Consider the following 23416-nt stretch of genomic DNA (forward strand, 5'->3'; position numbering starts at 1 on the left):
AGATAATGTACAAATAATCTCTTTTTGTCATTTAATTCAGTCTTTTTGTCTGTCTATTCTGACTTTCATATTCTAAAATAAATATTTGTTGAAAGAATTTAAAAAATTAATTTAGTAAGCATTTGTTTCTGTACTGAATCCTAGGGGTACAAATAGGCAAAAAAGGTCGTTTCTGCTCTCAGAATTTGCTTTTTTAAAAAACAAACACACTCTTACATTCTATCTTAATAACAAGTCTTAAGACAGAAGGGCAAAGACCAGGCAAACAAGGTCACACAGCTAGGAAGTGTCTTGAGGCCCAATTTGAACCCAGGTCCTTCCAACTCCAGGCCTAGTACTGCCTGATAGTTCCACTTGCTGCCTCCTATCTCTTCTGGGAACACCCTGTATGTGCCAGGCGTTGTATTAGCTGTATGTAATCGTGCTCTCTTGCCTTTGCATAGATTACTTCCCTCTCTACACATGGTGTAGTCATGCTGGCTCGCCTTCCTACACTTCCCATGACATTTCCTTACTTGTCCTTAAAACTTTTTAATGGAAAAGTAATTTACAGCGAAAGATAGCCAATTAGAGCATAATAATGCCTGACCTAGTTCATAAATTGACCTGAAGGCAGTTCTTATGGAATTCCAAAGCTTGGGCAATGGAAGCATTTGTAAAGTTTTACTTCTTTAAAGGCTGGTAGTCATTTGTCAGTAACAACTGCTAGCTTCAGTGATCCCATCATCAAGCTTTTGTTTCTTTTTACTGTCTCATTTGTGTTTAACTGCCCTGAAGCCCTGCTCTTCATTGGGGGGTGCAAGCATGGCTGTCATTCCCAGAAGGTTATGTCAGCGGAGCCCACACCTGAAACACGTTTCCCCCAAGTTCTCTCCCATTTAGGCATCCAGATTGCTTTGGGTTCCTTGAAAAGTGGAATGGATTTATTTTGACATGATTCTAAAGCAGCAAGTGAAGATTGATACAGCCGTTCACTAAATGTCTTCTGCACTGTTCTGTGTGCCCTTCCCATTACACTACCCAGGACCCCTCTTGACCATCGCTTCTAGTCGCTTCTAATCTTGGCCATTGTCCAGCCTTCACTCTCTTCTTCAGGTGCCCAGGGTCAGAGCGTTATTGCCCCTTCCTTGGGAAGAAGGGGTGGTGCTGCCCCCTACAAGCAGAGGCGGCCTCATTCTAGGAGAGAAAGGGGGCCACCGCTTCGGGTGTGAGAATGTCCGTTCTTAAGAAGCAAGCATCTGGGGCCCTCAGCAGATCCCCTCCTCCTTGGGAAATGCCGGCGGCCCGCTGCTGAGTTGCCGCCTTTGCTCAGAAGTTCCGAGATCCCTGACTGTAGGAGTGTTTTCCGTTAATCAGGTCTAAGAAGAGGATTGGTGGCGCTCCCTGCCCGTCCAGCGGGGCTCCTGTGCGACTTGATGTATGGCAGAGAGAAACTTGGTGTGCGGAGAGAGTTTAGGCGGGATGTTATCTGCTAGCCTGGGATGAAAGGGAGCGCTGTTAAGTTGAGAGCTGCACCCCAGATATTATTTCATCTGGGCGGGATCTACCGTCCTGCCCTCTTCTGCTTTCCACATCCCTGAATGACAAGGCGGAGTCATCCTTATTCCTCCCTTACTCTAAGGCCCTCCAGTTTCTCGCCCGCCGACAGTTGAAGCCATAGATTGGAGACGTCCAGGCTATGATTGAACTCCACGGAGCCCATAAACTCCCCCTTTCTGAGCCTCTTGTGGTGTTCTGGCTGTTCTTCTAAGGGTTCCCAGTATGTAAGAAAGCAGAGAAGTAGCCGGGTGCTTTAGTAACAGAGTCCCTTTTGGAAACCAAATGAGTGACTGAGCTTACCGTTCATCCCTCTGGATTTATCCCTGACCCAGGAACTCCCATCATCACACAAGCTCTGTGAAATGTATGAGTTGTCTGGACAGGCTCTGTAGCCCCTTGTCATTTGTACGGTGGTAGAAGTGAGGTTCTGGAGGTAGCCCTAGAAAGAAAAGTATGATGTAATAAAGACAATTCTCTCAGAGTTGGAGGACCTGGATTTGAACGCTCCCTTTCCTACTGTTTACCAGCTTTGTGACCTTGGCCTGATAACATCTTAAAAAGGAAGACAAGGATTTGTACTGCATCCATGCCCCGTTTCCATTGTTTTGAGGACGGCACTTTATAGAAATTAGTATTAAAAGTTAGTATTAAAAGAGTATAACTTCCAAAGGTGCGGTAGATAGGAAGTTTTTAGACCAGTTTCTGTTATGACATCATCATGTTGTTGTTTTTTTAAGGTTGCCAACTAAGGAGACATTTCTTCATTAAGCCCTTTCTTGGGGAAAAGCAAAAAAGGACCAAAACCTAGAAAGGAAAAAAGGAAGATAAAATTTTTTAGGTTATGTAGTAAATAGAGTCTTGGATCTGGAGTCAGGAAGACCTGAATTCAAATTTTAACTGTAGTAAACCGGGGAAGTCACCTAACCTCTATAAGATAGAGATGATAATAATAGTACCTACCTTACAGGGTTGTGAAGACTATTGAAATGATATTTGTAAAGTGCTGAGCAGGCACTTTATTATTATTTATTTTTTTTTATAAAATAAAATATTATTTATTATATATATAATACTTTTATTATATTATATAAATAAAATATTATTTATTAAAGTGCTCCATGAATGCCGGCTCTTCTTATTAATCGTCCCTTTCTATCATCTCTTTAAAGGACTTGCTTCTTCAGGACTTTTGCCCAGCCATGATGATTGATAGTTGATAAAATGAGTTTTCTACAATACTGTATTGTTATATTGTATATCCTGAATTTCTTTAGCTATTTGACTGCTAGTTTAAGAGCACAGAATATCGTATTACTTTACCATCTGAATGAATATTTGAATTTAATTTTTCTTAGCGACTTATGTTCTGAGGAAGAGAAATTTATGAAACCTAAAGTAACAATGATAGCTTGGAACCGGAATGATACCCTTGTTGTCACTGCTGTAAACGACCATGTACTCAAAGTATGGGATTCTCATACTGGACAGCTACTTCATAACTTGGTGGTATGTGAATTTTGAATCTCATTTTAAAATGTCAAAGTAATCTAATATAGATCAACTATTTAGATTTAATAATATCAACTATGTGAATTAGAGGAAATGTATGGTGCAAGCCGAATAGTTTAGTTGGAATTTTTGTTTTAACATACATGTTATAGGAATTATGTTCTATAACGAAAGTTTAAATTTATATTTTCTTAATACCTGCTTTTAAAAACAACACAGAAATTAACACTATTAAAATCTTTGTTAAAAAAATCTTTGGTCTTAAAAAACTTTTTAACCTTGCTTTGAATATTCAATAAAGGGACATACAGATGAAGTATTTGTTTTGGAGACACATCCCTTTGATTCCCGGATTATGCTATCTGCAGGTCATGATGGAAATATATTTATATGGGATATTACAAAAGGCATTAAGACAAAGCATTACTTCAATATGGTAAGTTTTTTTTTAACCATCCATGACAAAAAAAACAAGTTCATAAACTACCGTCAGAGCTGTGTGTTTTGGTATCATCTTAATTAAGATAATAAGCCAAATAAATAATTTCCTTAAAATAACTATTCAAATACTTCTTCCCATCCAAATAACTTCTGTATATGTTTCCCTCCCCAATTCCTAATTTCATTTTGATGAAAACTTCATTGTGCGTTTAGTTAAACATTTTCTTTCCTGTCATATCTGTATTTTAATCATCTGTATTCTTTACCATACAGATAGTTGATTCCATTTTTAGATTATGACCCAAAACTAGTCAACTACTGATGCATATTGTATTTAGTGTCTTAAGAGTAAATTTCTTGTTAGAATTTTCCTTTTCTGTTTTTATTACCATATTCTTTCTCTTCTTATCATCATCACCCTCATCAGCAACCACCACAATAGTAGTAACAATAATGGTAGTTGTTGTCATAATAGTAAGTATAATAATAAAACCATTTATATGGTACTTACTATGTACCAGCCATTGTGCTAAGCACTTTATAGTTGTTTTGTTTGATCCTCAGAATAACCTTAGCAGGTTAAGTTCTATTATTATCCCCATTTTGCAAATGAGGAAGCCGAAGCAAACAAGTGAATTGTCCCAGGTCTCACAGTTAGTAAGTTTCTGAATCCAGATTTGAATTCAAAATTTTCTGATGCTAGGCCTAGAGCTCTAACCTTTTATATGGGTAAATTTATAACTTTCCTTACATTAACACTGTAATCTCCAATTAATAAATGTATATTTATCCTTAATTTAAAATAATTTTAATAGTTTCTTTTGTCTATTATGTAGTCATTCTGTATATCTCTATCTTGCATATTTTTTCCTATTTCTCCTGTGTTTATTTTGCTTTGTCACAGTTAAATGACACCCAAATAGTAAAATAACATTAGCACACTACAAACTTACATTGTCTTAAAGTATTGGTCATATCATTGCAATATTTTTTTTATTTTCAGTAATACAGTAAGATCTAGTCTGAGTAATGGTTTTAGGTCAGAAGATATTATTAATTCTACAATCAATTTGCCAGATTTCTCTTCAAAAAGTTATACCAATAAATACTTCCATATACAACATTTTTTTATTTTTTTACAGCCCTTCCAAAAATACAATCTTATGTTGTTAACTATTTTAGTTTTAGTTTGCATTTTTCTTTTTATTAGAACAGCTCATCAGTTTTTCAGTAATTATTGTTTCCTCCAAAAATTGTTTTATTTTTAGGTTTTTTTTCCTGTTGCAAATAATTTTAATTTTTATCAAAAGGCCAAATTCAGCCCTGTCCCTGTTTTTTTTTGTTTTTAGCCTTTAAGCTGAATGGTTTTTACATACGTAAATACAATAAAACTTTGTTTTAAAGAGTAAAATTTATTCTTTGCTCACAGATCATACAAAAACAATTGGTAGATTAACTCCATTGATTTTTGTCTGAAAAATTTTCAGTTTGTTTGAGAATTTCTGTAGATTAATTATTTAAATACTTTTTGCATATGCCAATTATGGAAAATAGCAAGTTTTATTATCCTCTTTTTTTTCTCCTCTTAACACTAATATGTTCCTCCTTTTAACTTCTCTTTCCTCTCAAAACCCTAGAATAGAACCAAACAATTCTGGGATGATTACTTTTCTTTATACTTTATTCTAGAAGCATGGTGCAGTTAATTTGATTGAGTAACCTCAGTCATAATTAGATCTGGATTTGGGCAGCAAGGTGTAGGATTGACAATGGTGGAGAGAAATTTATCAAGGAGACCTATCAGGAGGTTGTAACAGTTAACCTAGGTAGGTAAGAGGTGATGAAGCTCTGAATTAAGTCTGGTAGCTATGTGAGAGAAGAGAAGAGGTCAGATGTGAGAGAGATTGTAAAGGCAGAAATGGCAAAATTTTGGCAATTGATTGGATATATGGAGTGAAGGGGATTAAGGGAAAGTATGGAGCTAAACCGAGACTGATGTTGGTGCCTTTGTCGTTTCATTTGAAAAAGTTAGAAGCCAGACTGCAAGAGGGCTTAAAAGATAGTGAGGGGAGGTCAAATGGAGCTACCAGTTATCGGTATCTTTCAATCTCGAGTAACTTAGGCAAGAGATATGTAAGATGATAGCTAGTTGGGATGGTTCTATCAAGTGAGAATTTTTCATGGGTAAAAGATATGAGCATATTTGTAAGTAGAAGAAAAGAAGTTAGTGGAAAGAGAGAGATTGTTAAACATCATTGAGAGATTGGAGATGAAGAGGGGGACAGTCTCCTAGACACCATAAGATGGAATAGCATCACATGGGTATTTAGAGGGGAGGGGTTTATCTTTTTTTTTTTTTTTAGGTCATTTTCAAACATTATTCATTGGAAACAAAGATCATTTTTTTTCCTCCCCCACCCTCCCACCACCCCTCCCATAGCCAGCACGTGATTCTTCTGGGTATTCCATGTGTCCTTGATCTGAACCCATTTCCATGTTGTGGGTATTTGCATTAGGGTGTTCATTTAGAGTTTCTCCTCAGTCATTTCCCCTCAACCCCTGTAGTCAAGCAGTCACTTTTGCTCATTGTTTTTATTCCCACTGTTTGTCCTCTGCTTGTGGGTAGTGTTTTTCTCCTAGATCCCTGCAGATTGTTCAGGATCACTGCATTGCCACTAATGGAGAAGTCCATTACATTCGATTGTACCACAGGGTATCAGTCTCTGAGTACAATGTTCTCCTGGTTCTGCTCCTCTCGCTCTGCATCAGTTCCTGGAGGTTGTTCCAGTCTCCGTGGAATTCCTCCACTTTATTATTCCTTTGAGCACAATAGTATTCCATCACCAACAGATACCACAATCTGTTCAGCCATTCTCCAATTGAAGGGCAGCCCCTCATTTTCCAACTTTTGGCCACCACAAAGAGCGCAGCTATGAATATTCTTGTACAAGTCTTTTTCCTTATTATCTCTTTGGGGTACAGACCCAGCAGTGCTATGACTGGATCAAAGGGCAGACAGTCTTTTATCACCCTTTGGGCATAGTTCCAAATTGCCCTCCAGAATGGTTGGATCAATTCACCAGCAATGAATTAATGTCCCAACTTTGCCACATTCCCTCCAGCATTCATTGCTTTCCATTGCTGTCATGTTAGCCAATCTTCTAGGTGTGAGGTGATACCTCAGTGTTGTTTGGATTTGCATCTCTCTTATTATAAGGGATTTAGAACACTTTTTCATGTGCTTGTTAATAGTTTTGATTTCTTTATCTGAAAATTGCCTGTTCATGTCCCTTTTGCCCATTTATCAATTGGAGAATGGCTTGATTTTTTGTACAATTGGTTTAGTTCTTTTTAAATTTGAGTAATTAGACCTTTGTCAGAGGTTTTTGTTATGAAGATTGTTTCCCAATTTGTTGCTTCCCTTCTAATTTTGGTTACATTGGTTTTGTTTGTACAAAACCTTTTTAATTTGATGTAATCAAAATTATTTAGTTTACATTTTGTGACTCTTTCTAAGTCTTGCTTGGTTTTAAAATCTTTCCCTTCCCAAAGGTCTGACATGTGTACTATTCTGTGTTCACTAATTTACTTAGAGCTTCCTTCTTTATATTCAAGTCATTCACCCATTCTGAGTTCATCTTGGTGTGGGGTGTGAGGTGTTAATCCAAACCTAATCTTTTCCACACTGTCCTCCAATTTTCCCAGCAGTTTTTATCAAATAGTGGATTTTTGTCCCAAAAGCTGGGGTCTTTGGGTTTGTCATAGACTGTCTTACTGGGGTCACTTACCCCAAGTCTATTCCACTGATCCTCCTTTCTGTAGAGGGGAGGGCTTGATCTTATCAAGAAGTAGGATCACTCTTTCATTCAAGACAAGAATTAATGAGATAGTGGGGGAAGATAGTAGAATGCTAAGAGATGAGGAAGAAGGAAGAGGGAGCCCTTGGCGACTAACTCAAATTTTTTTAAAGTTAAGTTTGAGACAAGGTTCTCAAACTGAGAGATTGGGGTTAAGTGGAGGCAAAAAAAACCAAGAGAGGTTTTTGAGGGGAGGAAAATGATTTGCAATTATTTTTGCAGTGGTCAGGGTAGTGATTTTTTTTAAGGAAGGTATAAAAGATTTGAGGGTCCAGTTGTGATTATGAATCAGTATATAGTGGTCCCTTTTGGCATAGTTTCATGATTTTCCTCTAGCTCCTTTCTGCAGCATGTGAACTGAAGCTGGGTGAGTTATCCAAGGTTACGATTTGATGCAAAAGTATGACAAAATAAGGAGATAAAGAACTCTCTGCAAAGAATACTGTTAAGCATCATGTGAAGTAATCCAAGATTGAGGGATTAGCGGAATATGATTGGCTGGGTGAAGCAGTGGATGAAATGCTGGACCTGGAACCCCAGTGGTAAGGTCAGGAGCTGGGGAGGAGTGAAAGCCTGTGATCGAAAGGTGGAATTGATTGAGGAAGGACAGTGGTCTAGCATTTGTAGGTAATCGCTCCCACAGTCTTGCTTTGGTCATAAGTATGGATTAAGTGAGTCAAAGCAGGAGAGGTTATTGTGGTGGTAGAGGGAGAGACTGAACGTGACCATGGAGAGGCCTCCACCATGACCTTTCAACTTCAACGGCTTTTCCTCCTTTCTTTCCCAGTTGAGTTGGATGTATATCTGCTCCAAATGCTGTGTGTGTATTCAATTCATCTTTGCCTGTTTTACATAAAAAGAGTTTACTTGAAATTTTATATATTTTTAGTCACCCTCGTTGTGAAAAGGAGCAAGTTCCATGACCTCCTTTTCCCTTGTTTTTACTCTATTTTATCTTCCTCCTCTTAGTCGTGGTGATAAGAGCACTATCCTTCCTCAATGCACGTTGGGCTACTTTTGCCTAAAAGGTATTGAATCCATCCTTCAAATTTGGTTGCGGCAGGATATCAGTCTCAGACCAGTCATATCACTGGTCACCTGAATAAGTCGTTCTCTAAACCTTTAGCAAGGAAACTGTCCACAGTGCCTGCCTTGGTTGAATATCCTTCTCCTGCGAAGAAAAAAACATTTTTTTTTTTGGTTAACGGGTGTTTCATTTTCTTCTGATATTGGACTGAAAGTACATGTGAAACGGAGCCAAGCTCGGCCCAGACCAGCACAACTGGAGTATTGCTGCAGGATCGTAATAACGATGAGCTCCTTCCCCTGAGGAGCCGAGAAAGAGGAGCCTGGGGTGGCCTCTGAGGATGACTGTTGCTCGAGTGGGGCTTCCTCCCGCTACCGCGAGATTAGAATAAACTACCCATGTTCCGGCGAGGAATGAATATGTGAGAATATTGTGCGTCCTTCAGGGTCGTACTTTGAAAATAATGGTGATGAGCTTGTTTCAAGCCTCTCCGTCATGAGAGCCAGGCTTTCTACCTAGTCATTTAAGTCTCTTCCGCATTCTGCTCGGGATTTCCTGGCAGTTCAGTTGGATTAGACCACAGCAGCAACGACGAACGGACCAGCTGGCGTGTAGAGCTTGCGGTTGCCTTTGGGGACGCCTCCACCTCGAAGGGGCCTCACGCTTGTGTGGCCGTGGATGTTCTGTTTGGCTTTGGGTTCACAGAGCCGGCGTTGCCGGTAACCTGGCCAGAGAGAGCCCAGCCCCGGCGCCACTGAGGTCGCCTCGCCAGGGCTGCTGCAGGACAGGCTGCAGTGTGAGCGACCGCGCGGGAGGAGGCCGCCTGCGCCCAGCTGCCAGCTCCTCCTCTTGGCCTCTTCTGGGGAGGGCCCTGCCTGGCGATTGGAGCCAAACGCCTGTTCTGTGGCCTGTCTCGCTGTGTGCCTCTCCCCAGCGGTCGGCCCGTCTGCAGCCTTCCTGGGGGGGCAGGGCGGCCGTGTGCTGTCGGGGATGGCTTGGCCATCGCACAGCGGAGTCCGGCGCCAGCGGGGGCCGCACGGCAGGCATCAGACCCTCCAGCCGGCTTCGGCGCGAGCCTTGGGAGTGATCGCAGCCGTCAGCGCGTGCCGTCCCAGCTGTATCCTCCAGGCTGCGCATCGCCACAAACAAGGGGCGCGAAGACGTGTTCCCGCACGGGGGAGGAAGGGGCGGCCAAGTGAGTCCTCACCCGGGGCGAGCGTCGTCCTGACCCTCGGCGGCCGGGCCTTGGCCTTCCCCTCTTCCAGTCGTTACCCCTGTGGATGGGCAGCTCGCCTGCTCCTGGGAGGGAGGCCAACGAGCGCACCGCCCTACTGTCTACAGCCGTCCTGCCCACACAGAGCTCCTCTCTAAAGTGGGGTCTCGCCGCCGCTTCTCCCATCGCCCCGAGGCGCCGGGAAGAGGAGGACGCGGGCCTCCCTGGGACTCTGCAGACTCCCTGCGCCCCTCGTTGTCCTTCAGCAGTGGAGTGAGGGCCGCGGAGAGCAGCTCGTGCCCCTTTTCATGGTAGAGAGAAGGGCCACTGCCAGGCCCGGCACTGTCAGACCTTCTGGTGTGTGCGTTAAGGGAGGTCCAAGACATGCTGCAGAAAGAGAGAGTCCTGTTGGCTCTCCCACAAGGGGAGAGATGCGAGCCATGAATACAAAGAAGTCACAAGATAAGGCCGCTGGGAGGCCACTGAATTTGGCTGACTGAGGTGCTTCCCTCTCGTGAAAGAAGGATGTCTTGGGGTAGGGAAGGGAGCGTACAAAGAATGCTTGGAAAATTCTTAGAGTCCGTTTCATTCTGTTGATAGCTGTGATCAAATTGGTGTATCTTAGGGTTGTATGTTGCCAGTCACTGTTCCCATCAGTATTTATTCAGTAACTTCCCTCGGCTGTGTGCTGTACATAAATTTATTCAACACCAGAATTCAGTATTCCTTTGATGTTATTTTTGCTTTGTTCTGTTCTTCTGCTCTAATTCTTCCATTTTTTTTCCTTTACCAGCTAGTTTTCATGAGAATTACTTTTGAGATGACAGAGGGCAATTTTAATAACAATCTAAAATATTTTATCCCTAAGAACCAAGAATGACTCATTAACTCTTCAGGTGCTTTGAAACTTGACAATTCTGTAGCTTGACGTTGTTTGGAAATACAAATCAACTAATGATATTTAATGTGAAACCTGTTTTTTTTAATCTTCCAAAGTATCACATTAATTACGTGTCAATGTTTTCTGTACTGTATAATTAGAATCTACTCCCCAGAACTTGTCAATTTAAAAATTGATATTCAATACTCCAAGTATTCTATTTAATAATAGGTATTAAATTTAACTTGAAGCAAAGGGAAAGTAGAAGTCTAGAGAAGCCCAGAGAGCTCTCCCACCTCCACTTGGAACAGAAAGGGTGTGGGCAGGCAGAACCAAAACTTAAAATACCATACGAACATAAAGGAAGTCCAGGAAAGGGGAAAGGGAATTGTGGGAAATGTAGTCCAAGGGTTCATACAAACTCTAAATCCCAGCATCCCCCTTTCCTTCTCATGTTATGGCCGTACATTTTGGAGATAAAGTTTGTGTGTGACTCTGCCCCTCCCTTCTTGTCCCGAGAACACAGACTGGGCAAACTTTTCTTTACTCAGCTTTTTACTTTTGTTCTTCTTATTTCTTTTACTTCAATGGATTGTTAATAAATCTTATAAAATATAATACTTGGAGTTATTGGATATTTTCATCTTACATTGTCATTCTCAAATTCTGTTTTCTAGATTGAGGGACAAGGACATGGAGCTGTATTTGACTGTAAATTTTCATCAGATGGGCAGCATTTTGCTTGTACAGATTCTCATGGACATTTGCTGATTTTTGGATTTGGATGCAGTAAACCTTATGAGAAGGTCACTTAAACTTTGTATACAGAATAGTTGGTGGTGGCGGCTGGGGTTTTTTCATCGTGTGGTCATATAATAAGTTTGTATTTTCTTATTTTCAGTACTCTTTTTTTTTCAAACCCTTACCTTCCATCTTGGAGTCAATACTGGGTATTGGTTCCAAGGCAGAAGAGTGGTCAGGGCTAGTCAATGGGGATTAAGTGACTTGCCCAGGGTCACACAGCTGGGAAGTATCTGAGGCCAGACTTGAACCCAGGACCTCCCGTCTCTAGGCCTGACTCAATCTACTGAGCTACCCAGCTGCCCCCATTTTCAGTACTCTTAAGACATTCAAAGTATATTTTTCATATTGTAGTTAACAATGTGCTTTCTCAGATGATGTGTTTCTGGTTTATAGAGAAATAGTTTCTTTGTATTGGTATTTATGATTGAACTTTTTCTTATTGTTCAATCTCAACCTTCCATTATTTAATTGCACATGCTAGAGTGTAATCTTTGTTCTTCTAGATTCCTGATCAGATGTTCTTTCATACTGACTACCGACCCTTGATTCGTGATTCAAACAATTATGTCTTAGATGAACAGACCCAACAGGCTCCTCATCTTATGCCTCCTCCATTTTTGGTGGATGTAGATGGCAATCCTCACCCAACTAAATATCAAAGATTAGTACCAGGAAGAGAGAATTCCGCAGATGAACATTTAGTTCCTCAGCTTGGATATGTGGCAACAAGTAAGATTTTAAAAAAGCTTTTGATTTTTAAATAAGCTTACTCTCTTCTTTCTTTCACACTTCCTTTTTAGCATTTATGTGGTGCTTTCAAGGTTGGAAAATGCTTTACAAATACTTCATTTGATCCTCACAATAACCCTAGGTGATAGGTGCTATTATCCCCATTTACAGATGGGGAAACCAAGGCAGACCAATTCGGTGATTTTTGCCCAGAGTCATGCAACTCATCTTAGTCCTAAATCTCGATATGAACTCAATCAGATCTTCCTGATTCTAGACCCAGTACTCTCCAGGATCATATAATTACTAAATATCTGCACGATTTGAATTCAAATGACTCTAGATTCCATGCTCTGACCATCGTGCCACCTACTTACTCTTTTGTTTTTAGTACAGATTCTTTCTTTTCTAGGAATCATCAAACATTTGATTAAAAAAAGAATCCCTTTGGATGAGAAAATAATACACTACCAGTGTAACACCATTTAAAATTTAAATTCCAATTTTGCAGAAGAGAGTGTAGTTACTTCTACATTGACTGTCTGTCTTTAAGATGTTATTTTTATTTTTCAAGTACTAACATACTTTTTAATAGAAATTATAAATATGGATTTTTGGGTCCAATCTTGAGAAAAATTCTGTTGCCATCTTTTATTTTTCTATTACCTACACTTCCCAGTGAATCTTTCCCTGTCAGCTATTACTTATAACAGAATTTTTAAAATCCAGGTAAAACTAAGCACTATAGTAAAAATTCTGACACATACATGTTCATTTCTCTTCTTCGGGGTTTGATGTGATGGTTTTATTACGACAGCATTCAGTTTTGATAATTTTGTTCTTTAAATTTATTTTATCTAATTTTTTTATATAGTTGACCAGCTTTTGCTTCCTTTTCACTTGTTTGTCTTCTGCTTCTGCATAGTTGTCATATTTATCTTCTATTACATTACAAAAATATGTTCATTTACCACATTACATGACTATACAATCAACTTTTCCCCCCTTTTTTGGTCATTCTGCTATCTAAGGATGTATACTTTTTCATGTTTTTCTATTAGAAACAATTGCCTCAAATATTTTGATATACGGTAGTCCTTTTTCTTTAGCACTTATATCATTAGGAGATATCTCCTTAGCCGTGGGATCTTTGAGTGTAATGGACAGTAGGGAGATTTGGGTCAAAGAATAGGAACAGTAACTTTAAAGTAATTCCACACTTTGTCCCCAGAACATTTAGAAATATAAAACTCCACTAACAGTGTTCTTTACTTCCCACAATACTAGTTTTGTCTTTTATCTTCTTAGACAGTTTGAGTGAGGGGTAGGAAATGAAACCTCTGAGTTGTTTTAATTCATATTTCTTTTATAAGTGGTTTAGGCTATTGTTTTCCTCTACATTGTTGGATTGATGAGTTTCTTTGTTTCTGTCTGTCTTCCCATCTGTAGGAGCGTGTAACTCATTAACATATTTGAAAGTATAAATTCGGGCTTATCATTTACTCTTTACATTTTGTGAAGCAAATTGTGTTTTTCTGATTAAATATTAAAAATTCTTCCTCATTGTACCTATAAGGTGATGGAGAGGTCATTGAACAGATAATAAGCCAACATACCAATGATGTGGATGAACAAAACCCAGAAGCCAGAGTTGTTCTTGATGGAATGATAAGACAGTTACAACAACAGCAAGATCAGAGAATAGGAGCAAACCAAGATGTTTTTCGAAATGATTTTCCAGATGGGGAAGAAACACCGAGAAGAGGTAATACTTATAGGAAGAAATAGTATTATTATTGTTATTTTTAAATTTGTTTTTTTTTTCTTCTAAATTTTGCAAAACCAAATAAAATGAGCATTTCTATATATAAAGAAAAAAAGATTGTACCTTCATGTCTACATAATAAATCCCATCCATAAGTGTCTTAGCCCTCCCCACCTTCCCCATCCAGGAGACCAGCATATTCATATAAATTAAGTCTTCCGTGTTATCACTTTTTAGTTCACTCTCTAGAGGTTCACAATTTATTCTTCCAGTGTTCTGTAGCTCTGCATGTATAGTGTTCTCTTGGTTCTTCTCCTTTCATTGCCCCGTATAATTCTTTCCAAGTTTTAAAAAACATATCCTCCTCATTGCTTCTTACAAGCACAGGAATATTCCAGTACAACCATATACTACAATTTGGGTAGCACTTCTCCAGTTGAGGGGCAACCACCGAAATCTAATTCTTTGCCAAGCAATATTATTTTTAAGATAGATAACATTGAAATAAAGCAATTTATTCAACGATAAGTTGATGCACATTGGAAAAGCTTCGGGCCTTGATTTCAATAGCTGGTTGGGATGATTTTGTGGAGTTATGTTCTCATCAATACCCTGAAATGGATCCTTTAGAACCTTTAGTAAACTTCAATTAAAATAGCCAATTAAATGTAAAGATGTTTTATAAGTGAGCATTTTCCAAAGTATTCAAGAGATCTTATTTTGTTGACTGATATTCTTAGCTGTTGTGCAATGGCTTTGTTTCCAAAGAGTTTTAAATGTTAATGATCAATATTTTGTAGTAATTAATGTTCCTGATTCAATATTATTATTTCTCAAATGGAATAATCCTTTTTAAAAGTAAAAGTAAATCTACAATGCTAGTTATTTGTCATTTTATGCTAACCAGTTTTACACATTTCAAAGCTTTTTCCCCCACTTTATTTTTCCAATTACATATAAAATTTTCCCACATTAACTTTTCAGATTTGAGATTCAAATTCTCTGTCTTCTTCCTTTCCCCCTCATTGAGAAGGCAATGTTATTTATATATGTTCAGTCATGCAAAATATTTCCATTTCAGTCGTGGTTGAAAGAAAACAGAACAAAAAACCTAAGAAAAGTTAAGTTAAAAAAGTATGTTTCAATCTTCGTCCACACTCCATCAGTTCTTTCTCTGGAGGTGAATAGCATCTGTTGCTGGGTCAAAGGGTGCAATTTTATAGCCTTTCAGTTCCCAAGAGACATCCAGCATGCTTAGATCAGTTAAAGCTTTTTAATAGTTTAAAAACATAATTTTCTGTGTGGAATTTATCCTATTGGCCAGTGGTAACTACTAGAAAATTATTAAGCAAGCATTGACCTACATTCTTTGTAAGCACCAGAAGCAAATTAGGGAGAAGACCATTTAAGATCTCCTTGACCTGGAGTTATTGGAAAGACTCTCTGTCATTTATGGAAAACTTGGGGGAAATTCTACAAATTCCCTTCTGTTTGCTACAATTGCCAGGAAAAATGCTACAAGGTTTCGATATTCGCTGCAAAAACATAGTTAGTCCTCCTTTTAGTTTTGTCCGGCCTGTGCCTTCGTCAACATAGAGAGCCTCCTTAGCGCGAAATTCCCTTTCCCGTGCAGATTTGCCAGTGTTCTACTCGTGAGAACCTTGGAGCATTCCGGGGGGCACTGAGGCACTGGCGTTTGCCAGGGCCAGGCGTGGTCAGCGACTGCGTTTGAGCCTGGTGTAAGCACAGAAAATGTCTGAAATTGTGAACACATTGGCCTACCTGGGCAGCCCCCCTCCCCCCGGGCAAAATGTTTTATCCCAGCAGACAACGTATAGAAACCCAAGAACATTGTGGACCAGAACCACACAGTGGAGGGGGCCGACTTCTGCCGCCCCTTCTCATCGTTTTTGTTTTCTCGCGAGTAAGAGGGACGCGCGCCTTCCCTTGGAGAAGCGCACTGCTCGGGCATGCCGTCCCCGTCGTCACCCCTAAATCATCTTCGAATGACCGGTGCCGTTTAATCCCAGGCCCACCGTCCTTGGGCAGGCTCTGCCCATCTTGTCGCTCCCAGTGTGAGGTTTCTGCCCATTTTTGATACGACACGTTGCTTTCTGGGAGAAAAGTAAGTCCCTTCCTAGCGCCACCAGCAGCGAACTCACGGCTGTTTTCTGCTAACACTGAGTGGTACCATTTTACCGTCTTTGCCAGTTTGGATGACTCTAAGGTGATATCTTACCTGTAGGGGTGGATGCTCTGTGGAGCTTTATGGGAAATGTGGACAAGAACTGCAGAGAATTAGAGCGTGTAAGTAGAGTGCTGCCTGGACACGTCCCTTCGAGAACGGGAACAAGTCGATGGGTCCCGTTGTTCCTGATCTGCATTTCTGGAATCAGTCTTGGTTTTGATGCATTGAGATGACTCGATATTTTATTTCTTCTTCTGAAAATTCTGTCTTTTTTGACAGACCGTTCTTAATGTTCTAGATCTGTGTCAATTCTCTATGTTAGAGATATAAGAGCAGAAACGATTGGTATAGACTCGTCTGCATCTTTTCCCCAGCACGGGCTCATGGCGTTAGATCAGCTCTCTGATCCAACTTAAGCCACAGTCAGATATTTAGTGAGTGCTTGCCGTGTGAATAACTCTGTGGTAGGTGATGAGTACTCCGTACAAAGAAGGAAGCATCTTTGGGCTCATATTGCAAGATTCAATGTACCTGGCCACGTTCATGCAGGATAACTCTAAAGAGAAGAAAATAAAGGCTGCCTCTATGACGTCATTGGCATAGGGAGCTTGTGCATGAAGAGGATTCCTCTGCTAGGGGAACTTAGGGCCTTCTTACCCCTTAGAGAGTTCTCGAGGACACTTGAGAAATGGCGTGACTTGTCCATTCTCATTATGTGCCACAGCTCGGCTTTACATCGAAGTCTTCCTGACTTTGAGGTGGCCATTCTAGCCACTATGTGGTGCTGCCTCTTAAGAAAGAATACATTCAAAGTATTTAAATTCGATTACTAGGGAGGGATGGGAGGGAGGGTGGGGGGTGAAGAAAGGCTTGTTATAAAAGGTGATGCTTGAGTTCCATCTCATAGGGAGGGAGAGATTTTATGATGAGAGGAGACTGAGGACCAGAATTTAAAAGATTGGTCCAGTTTCATAGGGAGCAGTGGTAGAATTAGAATCCAGGTCTTCTGATTCAAGGACTAGTGTTCATTGTGGGATTTCATGCTTTTGCCTTCTTCCCTTACCCCTTCTCAGAAATGAAAGTAATGATTGACAATTATATAGCACTCTAAAGTTTGCTAAATGCTTTATATACATGAACTTGGCTCACAACCCCATGAGAAAATTTAATATATTGTATTTCCTTTGTAAAATAAAAGGATAATCTGGGGATCAGAGAGTTGTTCATGGTTACACAACTAATAAACATAAGAGGGAAGATTTGAATCTATGTCTTTCTGACTTTGAGTCTAGCATTCAAAAGACCCCCCCCCCAAAAAAAACCCAATAACAGTGACAAAACTTGTTTGTAATATTGTATGAAGAGGTGCAGACAATACAAACATTTGTTTTTATTATTGTCTCCTTTAAAAATCATGCCATTACACTGTCTTTGAGGAGCTATGAAGTGCTTTTTTGCCTTTGGGAAAAGTTAACTATATCAGAGGTTCCATTTTGAGACCATTTCCCAAGGTCACTGTGACAAAAGGTTTTCTGTTATTTGCAAAAATGTTTATGGCAGCATCATTAGCGATAAAGAGATTATGCACGTGTCTGATGTCTGGAGACTTGCGAATCAGCTGAAAATTAATTTAAGGATATTGACTGCCATAAAGAAGGTTGAACATGAAGAATTTAGAAAATTACAGGAAGCTTTATTAGAAGTAATGCAGTGTGAGGAAAGAGCCAACTATAGTAGAAATGCAGTTAACGCTGAGAAGCCACGGCGTCCGGCAAAGTACGGTGGTTAGTGTTAGTGCCCCTCGAGCATTCTTGTGGTCGCTTTGCTTTTGGGCATAAAATATGAGCCCCCCCCATCCTATCAGGCCATTCGTCTAGAATGTATTGTTGCTAGTCGCTTCCCGAGAACCCTTCTCCATCCCAAAAAACTTTGTCGTCTGTCTATTGCATGCCCATAAGATGCGTAAATGTTGTCATTAAGAACAAGACATTATTCACAGATATTAGCCACGTAGCTGACTTTGCTGGAGCACATCTATTGAGCGAAAGTGACCCTCCTTTTGAAAAGAAAATGGCTTTGGAAATAAGCTGGTGTCCCTTACGTTATTAGAAATGAATGTATGGTCACATGACGTTAGGGGCATTCATTGTATTCTTTGATTTGGAATTGTGCTAGCAACATTTTTTGTCACCCGGGAAGCTCTTTCGCTTCGTTTTCCTTTACTATCTAGAGTCTTGGAGCAAACAAGGAAATAACAGATTAGAATTATTTTTTTATATGGGGATATACAAATGAAAATTGTCCCAGTAAAGTTTACATTGTTAAATAACCATATATCGAGATTTTGGGGGATGGCTTTTAAAGATGTTGCGTTTGTGAATGGTTGTGCGTGTTGTATATGTTAACCAAAAACATCCTTTAGCAAAAAATCAAAATTGTCGTATTAGTTTGTGACTTGGTATTATATAGTATTGAATTTAGTGATGATTCTTATTTCAGTATTTTGGTAAATTAAGGTTTGGTATAAGATAAATATTTTCTTATTTTGGTCTTACACAAACACTCGGGTATTTGTGTATGTTTTTGTAGAATTCCGCAGATTTAGTTCTGGCATGACTTTTTATAGAAACTGTATTTTCTTGGTCATTATTTTACTTTAAGGTACAGTGTTTGACTAACAAACTTGCACTCACGATCTCCCTCTAGGTTTTAGAAGACTAAGTTTAGATGTTCAGTCCCCTCCAAACATTGGCCTACGTCGTAGTGGGCAAGTTGAAGGCGTCCGTCAGATGCATCAGAACGCGCCCCGGAGTCAGATCGCCACGGAACGGGACCTGCAAGCTTGGAAACGAAGGGTGGTCGTGCCCGAAGTGCCGCTGAGTATATTTCGGTCGGTTTGCACGTTCGCTTGGGGGCGGGCCCGCGCTTTTGCCGACTGGGTGTGCATTGTGTGTGTTGGGTAGAACCACGTAGTGTAGTTCCCTCGTTCTGCCTCCTAGACTTTGGCAGTTCCCTCTGAATGGCTACAGCCACAAAAGCCGCAGACAAAGATCTGTAAGGCTAGGTAGGCAGGGTCGTGGTGTGGAGAGCCTGGCTTGGAGTCAGCAGACCTGCGTTCGGATCCTTCCGGGGGAGCCCCAGTGGCGACTCCCTGAAGCTTTGTGTGCTTCAGGGAGCTCCGGAGAGTTCCCAGGTGCATGAAATCGGTCTGTTTCCAAAATGTGCATTTTGAAGTTCCTTTAGAAAGACATAGGAAGCTGCCTTTACTTGTGAGGGATCTATCCAGGCAGTTGAAAGTAGCCCTCAGTACGAAGGAAGGGTCCTTTTCAAATCTGAATTTGGACGTTTCTCAATACTCATTTTTATTGTTTCAAGGTACTAGAATTGTCCGTGTCATTTTGAAAATAGCCAGTCCCTGAGATGGGAGGTCCTGGGTTCAAATGTGACCTCAGCCCCTAGCCGTGTGACCCCAGGCAAGTCACTTAATCCCCATTGCCTAGTCTTTAACACTTTTCTGCCTTAGAATCAATACGCCGTATTGATTCTAAATGGAAGGTAAGGGTTTTTTTAAGAAGTAGCTGTTCCCCTTTTGAAAGTCAAAGCTTTCTAGTGCCTGGTAGAACAAGTACACTTAATAGTAAGGTTAGATATTCTAGTTATTTCAAATGTTTCATATGGATTTGCTTATTCATTTGTTTTCTGCTTGCTTTTTAAGTAAAATGAATTCTTCATATCATTTCCTAAATTATGCTGATGGAACATAAGGAATAATGTAGAGTAACAGTATTTTATAATAGCGAATATTGCAGGAGAAATCACAGATTTATTAGGTAGAATTTACTTTTCTCTTCTCCCTAATGATTTGTTGAGTTTTTCTTTTCAGAGAGAAAAATAATTATGCTCAAAAATTCATTGAGAAGAGCCTAATTTGGTTGCCTACTGATCATTTTAAAAACCATTATAAAGAAAGAAAATCTTTCTGAGCATTGTTCTCAAGGGCAGTTAAAAAGCAGAAGAATGGTGTATTTTTTCCCTATCCAAAAAAAGCAGACATATTAGCTGTGCTTACGGTTTTCATAGTTGAAATAAAATTCTGGATTTAAAAAATGGTTTTTTACTTGTAGTTCAGTTTCCCTTTTAACTTATAGAGGAAAATTCAATTTTTTTAATTTGTGTTTTTTATCTAATTGAATCTTTTAGTTTTACAATATTTTTAAAACAATTATGTCAGAAAAGTTTGGGGGACGTTTGAAAGCCTAGTATTGAAACTAAATGTTGATGAACTCTTTTTACAGAAAGCTGGAAGACTATAGAATTGGAAAAGGTGAGGAAGAGAGAAATCTTTATATAACAGAAAGAAAAAGGAAGCCTCTTCAGCTAACTCAAAAGGTATTGTAGCAGTTAAGTATTTTTAAAGTATGGAACAAGTTGGATATTTTATAAATTCAAATTTGTATGTAACTTTGTATTTTAAATGATTTTCTAAATGTATTCTTTTGAAGTCAGACTACATAGAGAATCACATTTAGTGTTAGGGCACACGCACGCACACTCACGTGTATAATCAACTTCTACTTTTTCCTTAAGTCAAGCATAAGTTTACTTCTTTGCAAGTTCTACTCATTGTTCTTTGCTGTCTCCTCTGTGGACAAAAAGAACTCATTAAACTCATATATTTGAAGAGATAGTATGTGCTTGCATGACTTCTGTTTTTCAGGCTGAAAATTCCCAGTTGCTCCAAATAAGAGCAATTTGAACTCCTAGATCTTTTGAAGTCCAATTTCTGTGTGGCAGTGCCTCCCCTGTTTTGTAATTGAGAAGTTTAATGTTTTCATTTTACCCAGGTGTATGATTTTACATTGATTGTACTTTAGATGTCCTGTTAGGTTTGAATGAAGGGTCTAGCCTCCGAAGACCTTTTTGAATGCTGATTGTTTAATTCACTGGTTTAGCTTTCCCTCCTGATTTTGTCACTTCCTCGAATTCTGTGAGCTACTTTCTCTTAGCCTTTATCTCAAGTTACTGAGAAATTATGTTAAGTCACTTAGTACCAAGCATGGATCCCACTATGACTCTACTGGAGATCTCCTTCTAAACTCACACAGAGCCATCAGTGACATATAGTGAGCCTGGAATGATTCAGATTTTACTGTTTTCTAGCCTATAGAGCTCCTGCTTCCCCTCCCAAGAATAGTGTGGATTTGTTAGATATTTTGTTAAAATTTAAATGAACTTTAAGCTTTCTTCTGATTGTATTGAGCGCCCTGCCAAAAACTGTACCTAGGTTAGTATGATGTGTTTTTGATTATCCAGTCTGTCTTTGAATGATATTCTAGATATTCACTATTTTGCCTGGAGTACAAATCAAGCTTACACTTGTATAGTTGGCAACTATATATTTTTCCTTTTTTTCCCTTAAAAATCTAGCAGTTCTTCCTTCCTCAATCCTTATCAACCTTTCCTATGCTAGAATCTTTAAAAGTGTTGACAGTGGTTCAGTAACATGTTTGCCCACTTTTGGGGAAGTAATCCACAAACTTTTTTGTGCTTTTACTCTATTCCAGGGACTGTGTGGTGGGTGCTTGGGATACAAAGGTGCTTCCAAAGGAGCCTTATGGTCTTATTCACATACATAGTTACAGTTAGATACAAAATAGAAGGTGTTTTTTGAGGAGGAAAAGCACGAATAACTAGAAGATTACTAGGAAAGATTTTGTTTAAAAGGCGGCTCGTGAGTTTAAGCCTTGAAAACTCTCGGATCGAAGAGACAGATGCGGAAAGAATGTGTTCCGGGGATGGCTAATTTAGAGGCCCCCAGATAGAAGACAGTGTCGTGTTTGAGGGACAGAAATGGGACCCAACTGCCTGGGTGGATATCAGCTAGCCTGTGACATGTCACATCGAGAAGTTTGCATTTGCCTCTCTAAGGAACATGGAGCCGCCCCGCTTGAAGAGGCGCGACCTGAATTTTAGAAGACAGCCTGGAAGCTGTATGAAGCGTGGCAAAAGCCGCTGCTCTTGCTCTTTCTTCCTTGTTTCTCCGTTTAGCATTGGGGTTGTGCCGGGGAGAATTGGAGAGAAATGGTGGCTGTGGAAGGAGACAGCGGACATGCTCAGGCTGGAAGATGCAGGTGTGCCGGGGGACGGAGAATGACGAGACCAGGACGGGCCTGCCAGGGCAAGCCTTGTGGCTCTGAAGAATAATGTGCCACCCTTGACGTCCTTGGCACACCGGAGGAGAGGAGAACTGGGGAGAAAAGACAGTCCGTGCTCTTCCGGCACGCTGAATTTGGGACGAAGGTCCCCAGAGAGCCTGGGGCTGGCTGTCTCTATTTAGGTCAGCAGCCCGGCACAGTGGGAAGAGGTACAGAGGCCCCGCAGAGAGCTTTGGGGAGCCGTATTTGCGCAGTCAAGAGCCAGGTCAGCAAAGGAAACCAGTCGAAGGAACTGTCATTTCTTACTCGGCCTCATGGGGCCAGTTGGCTTTTGCCTTTGGTACTCATCGTAGTTTATGCCTGCACTCAAGAGCGTCGGCCTTTCCATGGTGAATATTTTCTTCAGCAGTAGAACGGGAAATGCTGTGCCTAGTGGGGAGCATCCACTTTTGTCATTAAAAATGAGGAGGAATATTTTAAACAGGAAACTCTTTTTACAAACTTCAATTTTTTTACCACATCATCATCTTTACCCCAATTTTAAACCCTTATTCTCTGTAGTTCCCTACCTTGTAGCAGTGAACAAAACACTGAACTGAAGCCAAGTGACCCGGGGATACATTAGTCATCTCAGTAAATCAGAGTCGGCTTCCTTTTAGGTTGTCGTTTATTTTATTGTCGTCTCAGTGTGCTATTTTTCCCACTAACTTCATGCTGCATCAATTTGTCAACTCTTCCTATGCTTCTTTGAGATCATATTTATAGCTTCTTACAGTGTAACAGAATGTTCTCTTCGCCAACTATCGCTTTTCCATTCATTCCCCAGTAGATGGGCATTGAGTTTGTTTCCGGGGGGCGAGGGGGGGCAGTAGTCGTTTTAGAATCAGAATCAGTTGGTGGATTATTGACTGACGAGAGCAACGGCCAAAATGAGTACTGAATGAGGACAAAAAGGAAAACGGTAAGAAGACAGTCTTCAGTACAGCTTGTTGTATCTACTCCAAAAGTAGGACATGAGTCAGAATGTGGACACGTCTCTCCATTGGCTATTACAATTTCTGAGAGCATTTTGCTTGTACAACGAACAGCCCCTCTGAATCGTCCCGTTCAATATGGTGTTAGTCAAGAGCGTGATTGTTGTGGAAGCGCCCATGCTCGTTGCCACACAGACTCTTTGCAGATGACATGATGGTCCGTATACGGAAAGCACGTTATCTGCGAGGCAGTAAGAATGAGTGTGGATCCTTAACACAGTGAAGAAATTGGGGGGGGGGGGTCCTGCATGAAAACTGTGTGGCAGCATTCTGAA

General features: G+C 40.1%; 1 protein-coding gene across 2 annotated transcripts in view; it reads left to right on the forward strand.

Annotated features, from left to right (window-relative positions):
- Positions 1-23416, forward strand: part of BRWD1 (bromodomain and WD repeat domain containing 1) — a 139199-nt gene that overhangs the window by 64149 nt on the left and 51634 nt on the right. For both annotated transcript variants that reach the window (XM_007493084.3, XM_056825966.1), the window contains exons 14-20: positions 2895-3045; positions 3350-3484; positions 11144-11272; positions 11774-11999; positions 13576-13764; positions 18659-18842; positions 20248-20341. In XM_007493084.3, the coding sequence (XP_007493146.2) occupies positions 2895-3045; positions 3350-3484; positions 11144-11272; positions 11774-11999; positions 13576-13764; positions 18659-18842; positions 20248-20341 (1108 nt within the window). The remainder of the gene's footprint in view (positions 1-2894; positions 3046-3349; positions 3485-11143; positions 11273-11773; positions 12000-13575; positions 13765-18658; positions 18843-20247; positions 20342-23416) is intronic.

This window comes from Monodelphis domestica, chromosome 4 (assembly GCF_027887165.1).
Source record: "Monodelphis domestica isolate mMonDom1 chromosome 4, mMonDom1.pri, whole genome shotgun sequence".
Taxonomy (NCBI): Eukaryota; Metazoa; Chordata; class Mammalia; order Didelphimorphia; family Didelphidae; genus Monodelphis; species Monodelphis domestica.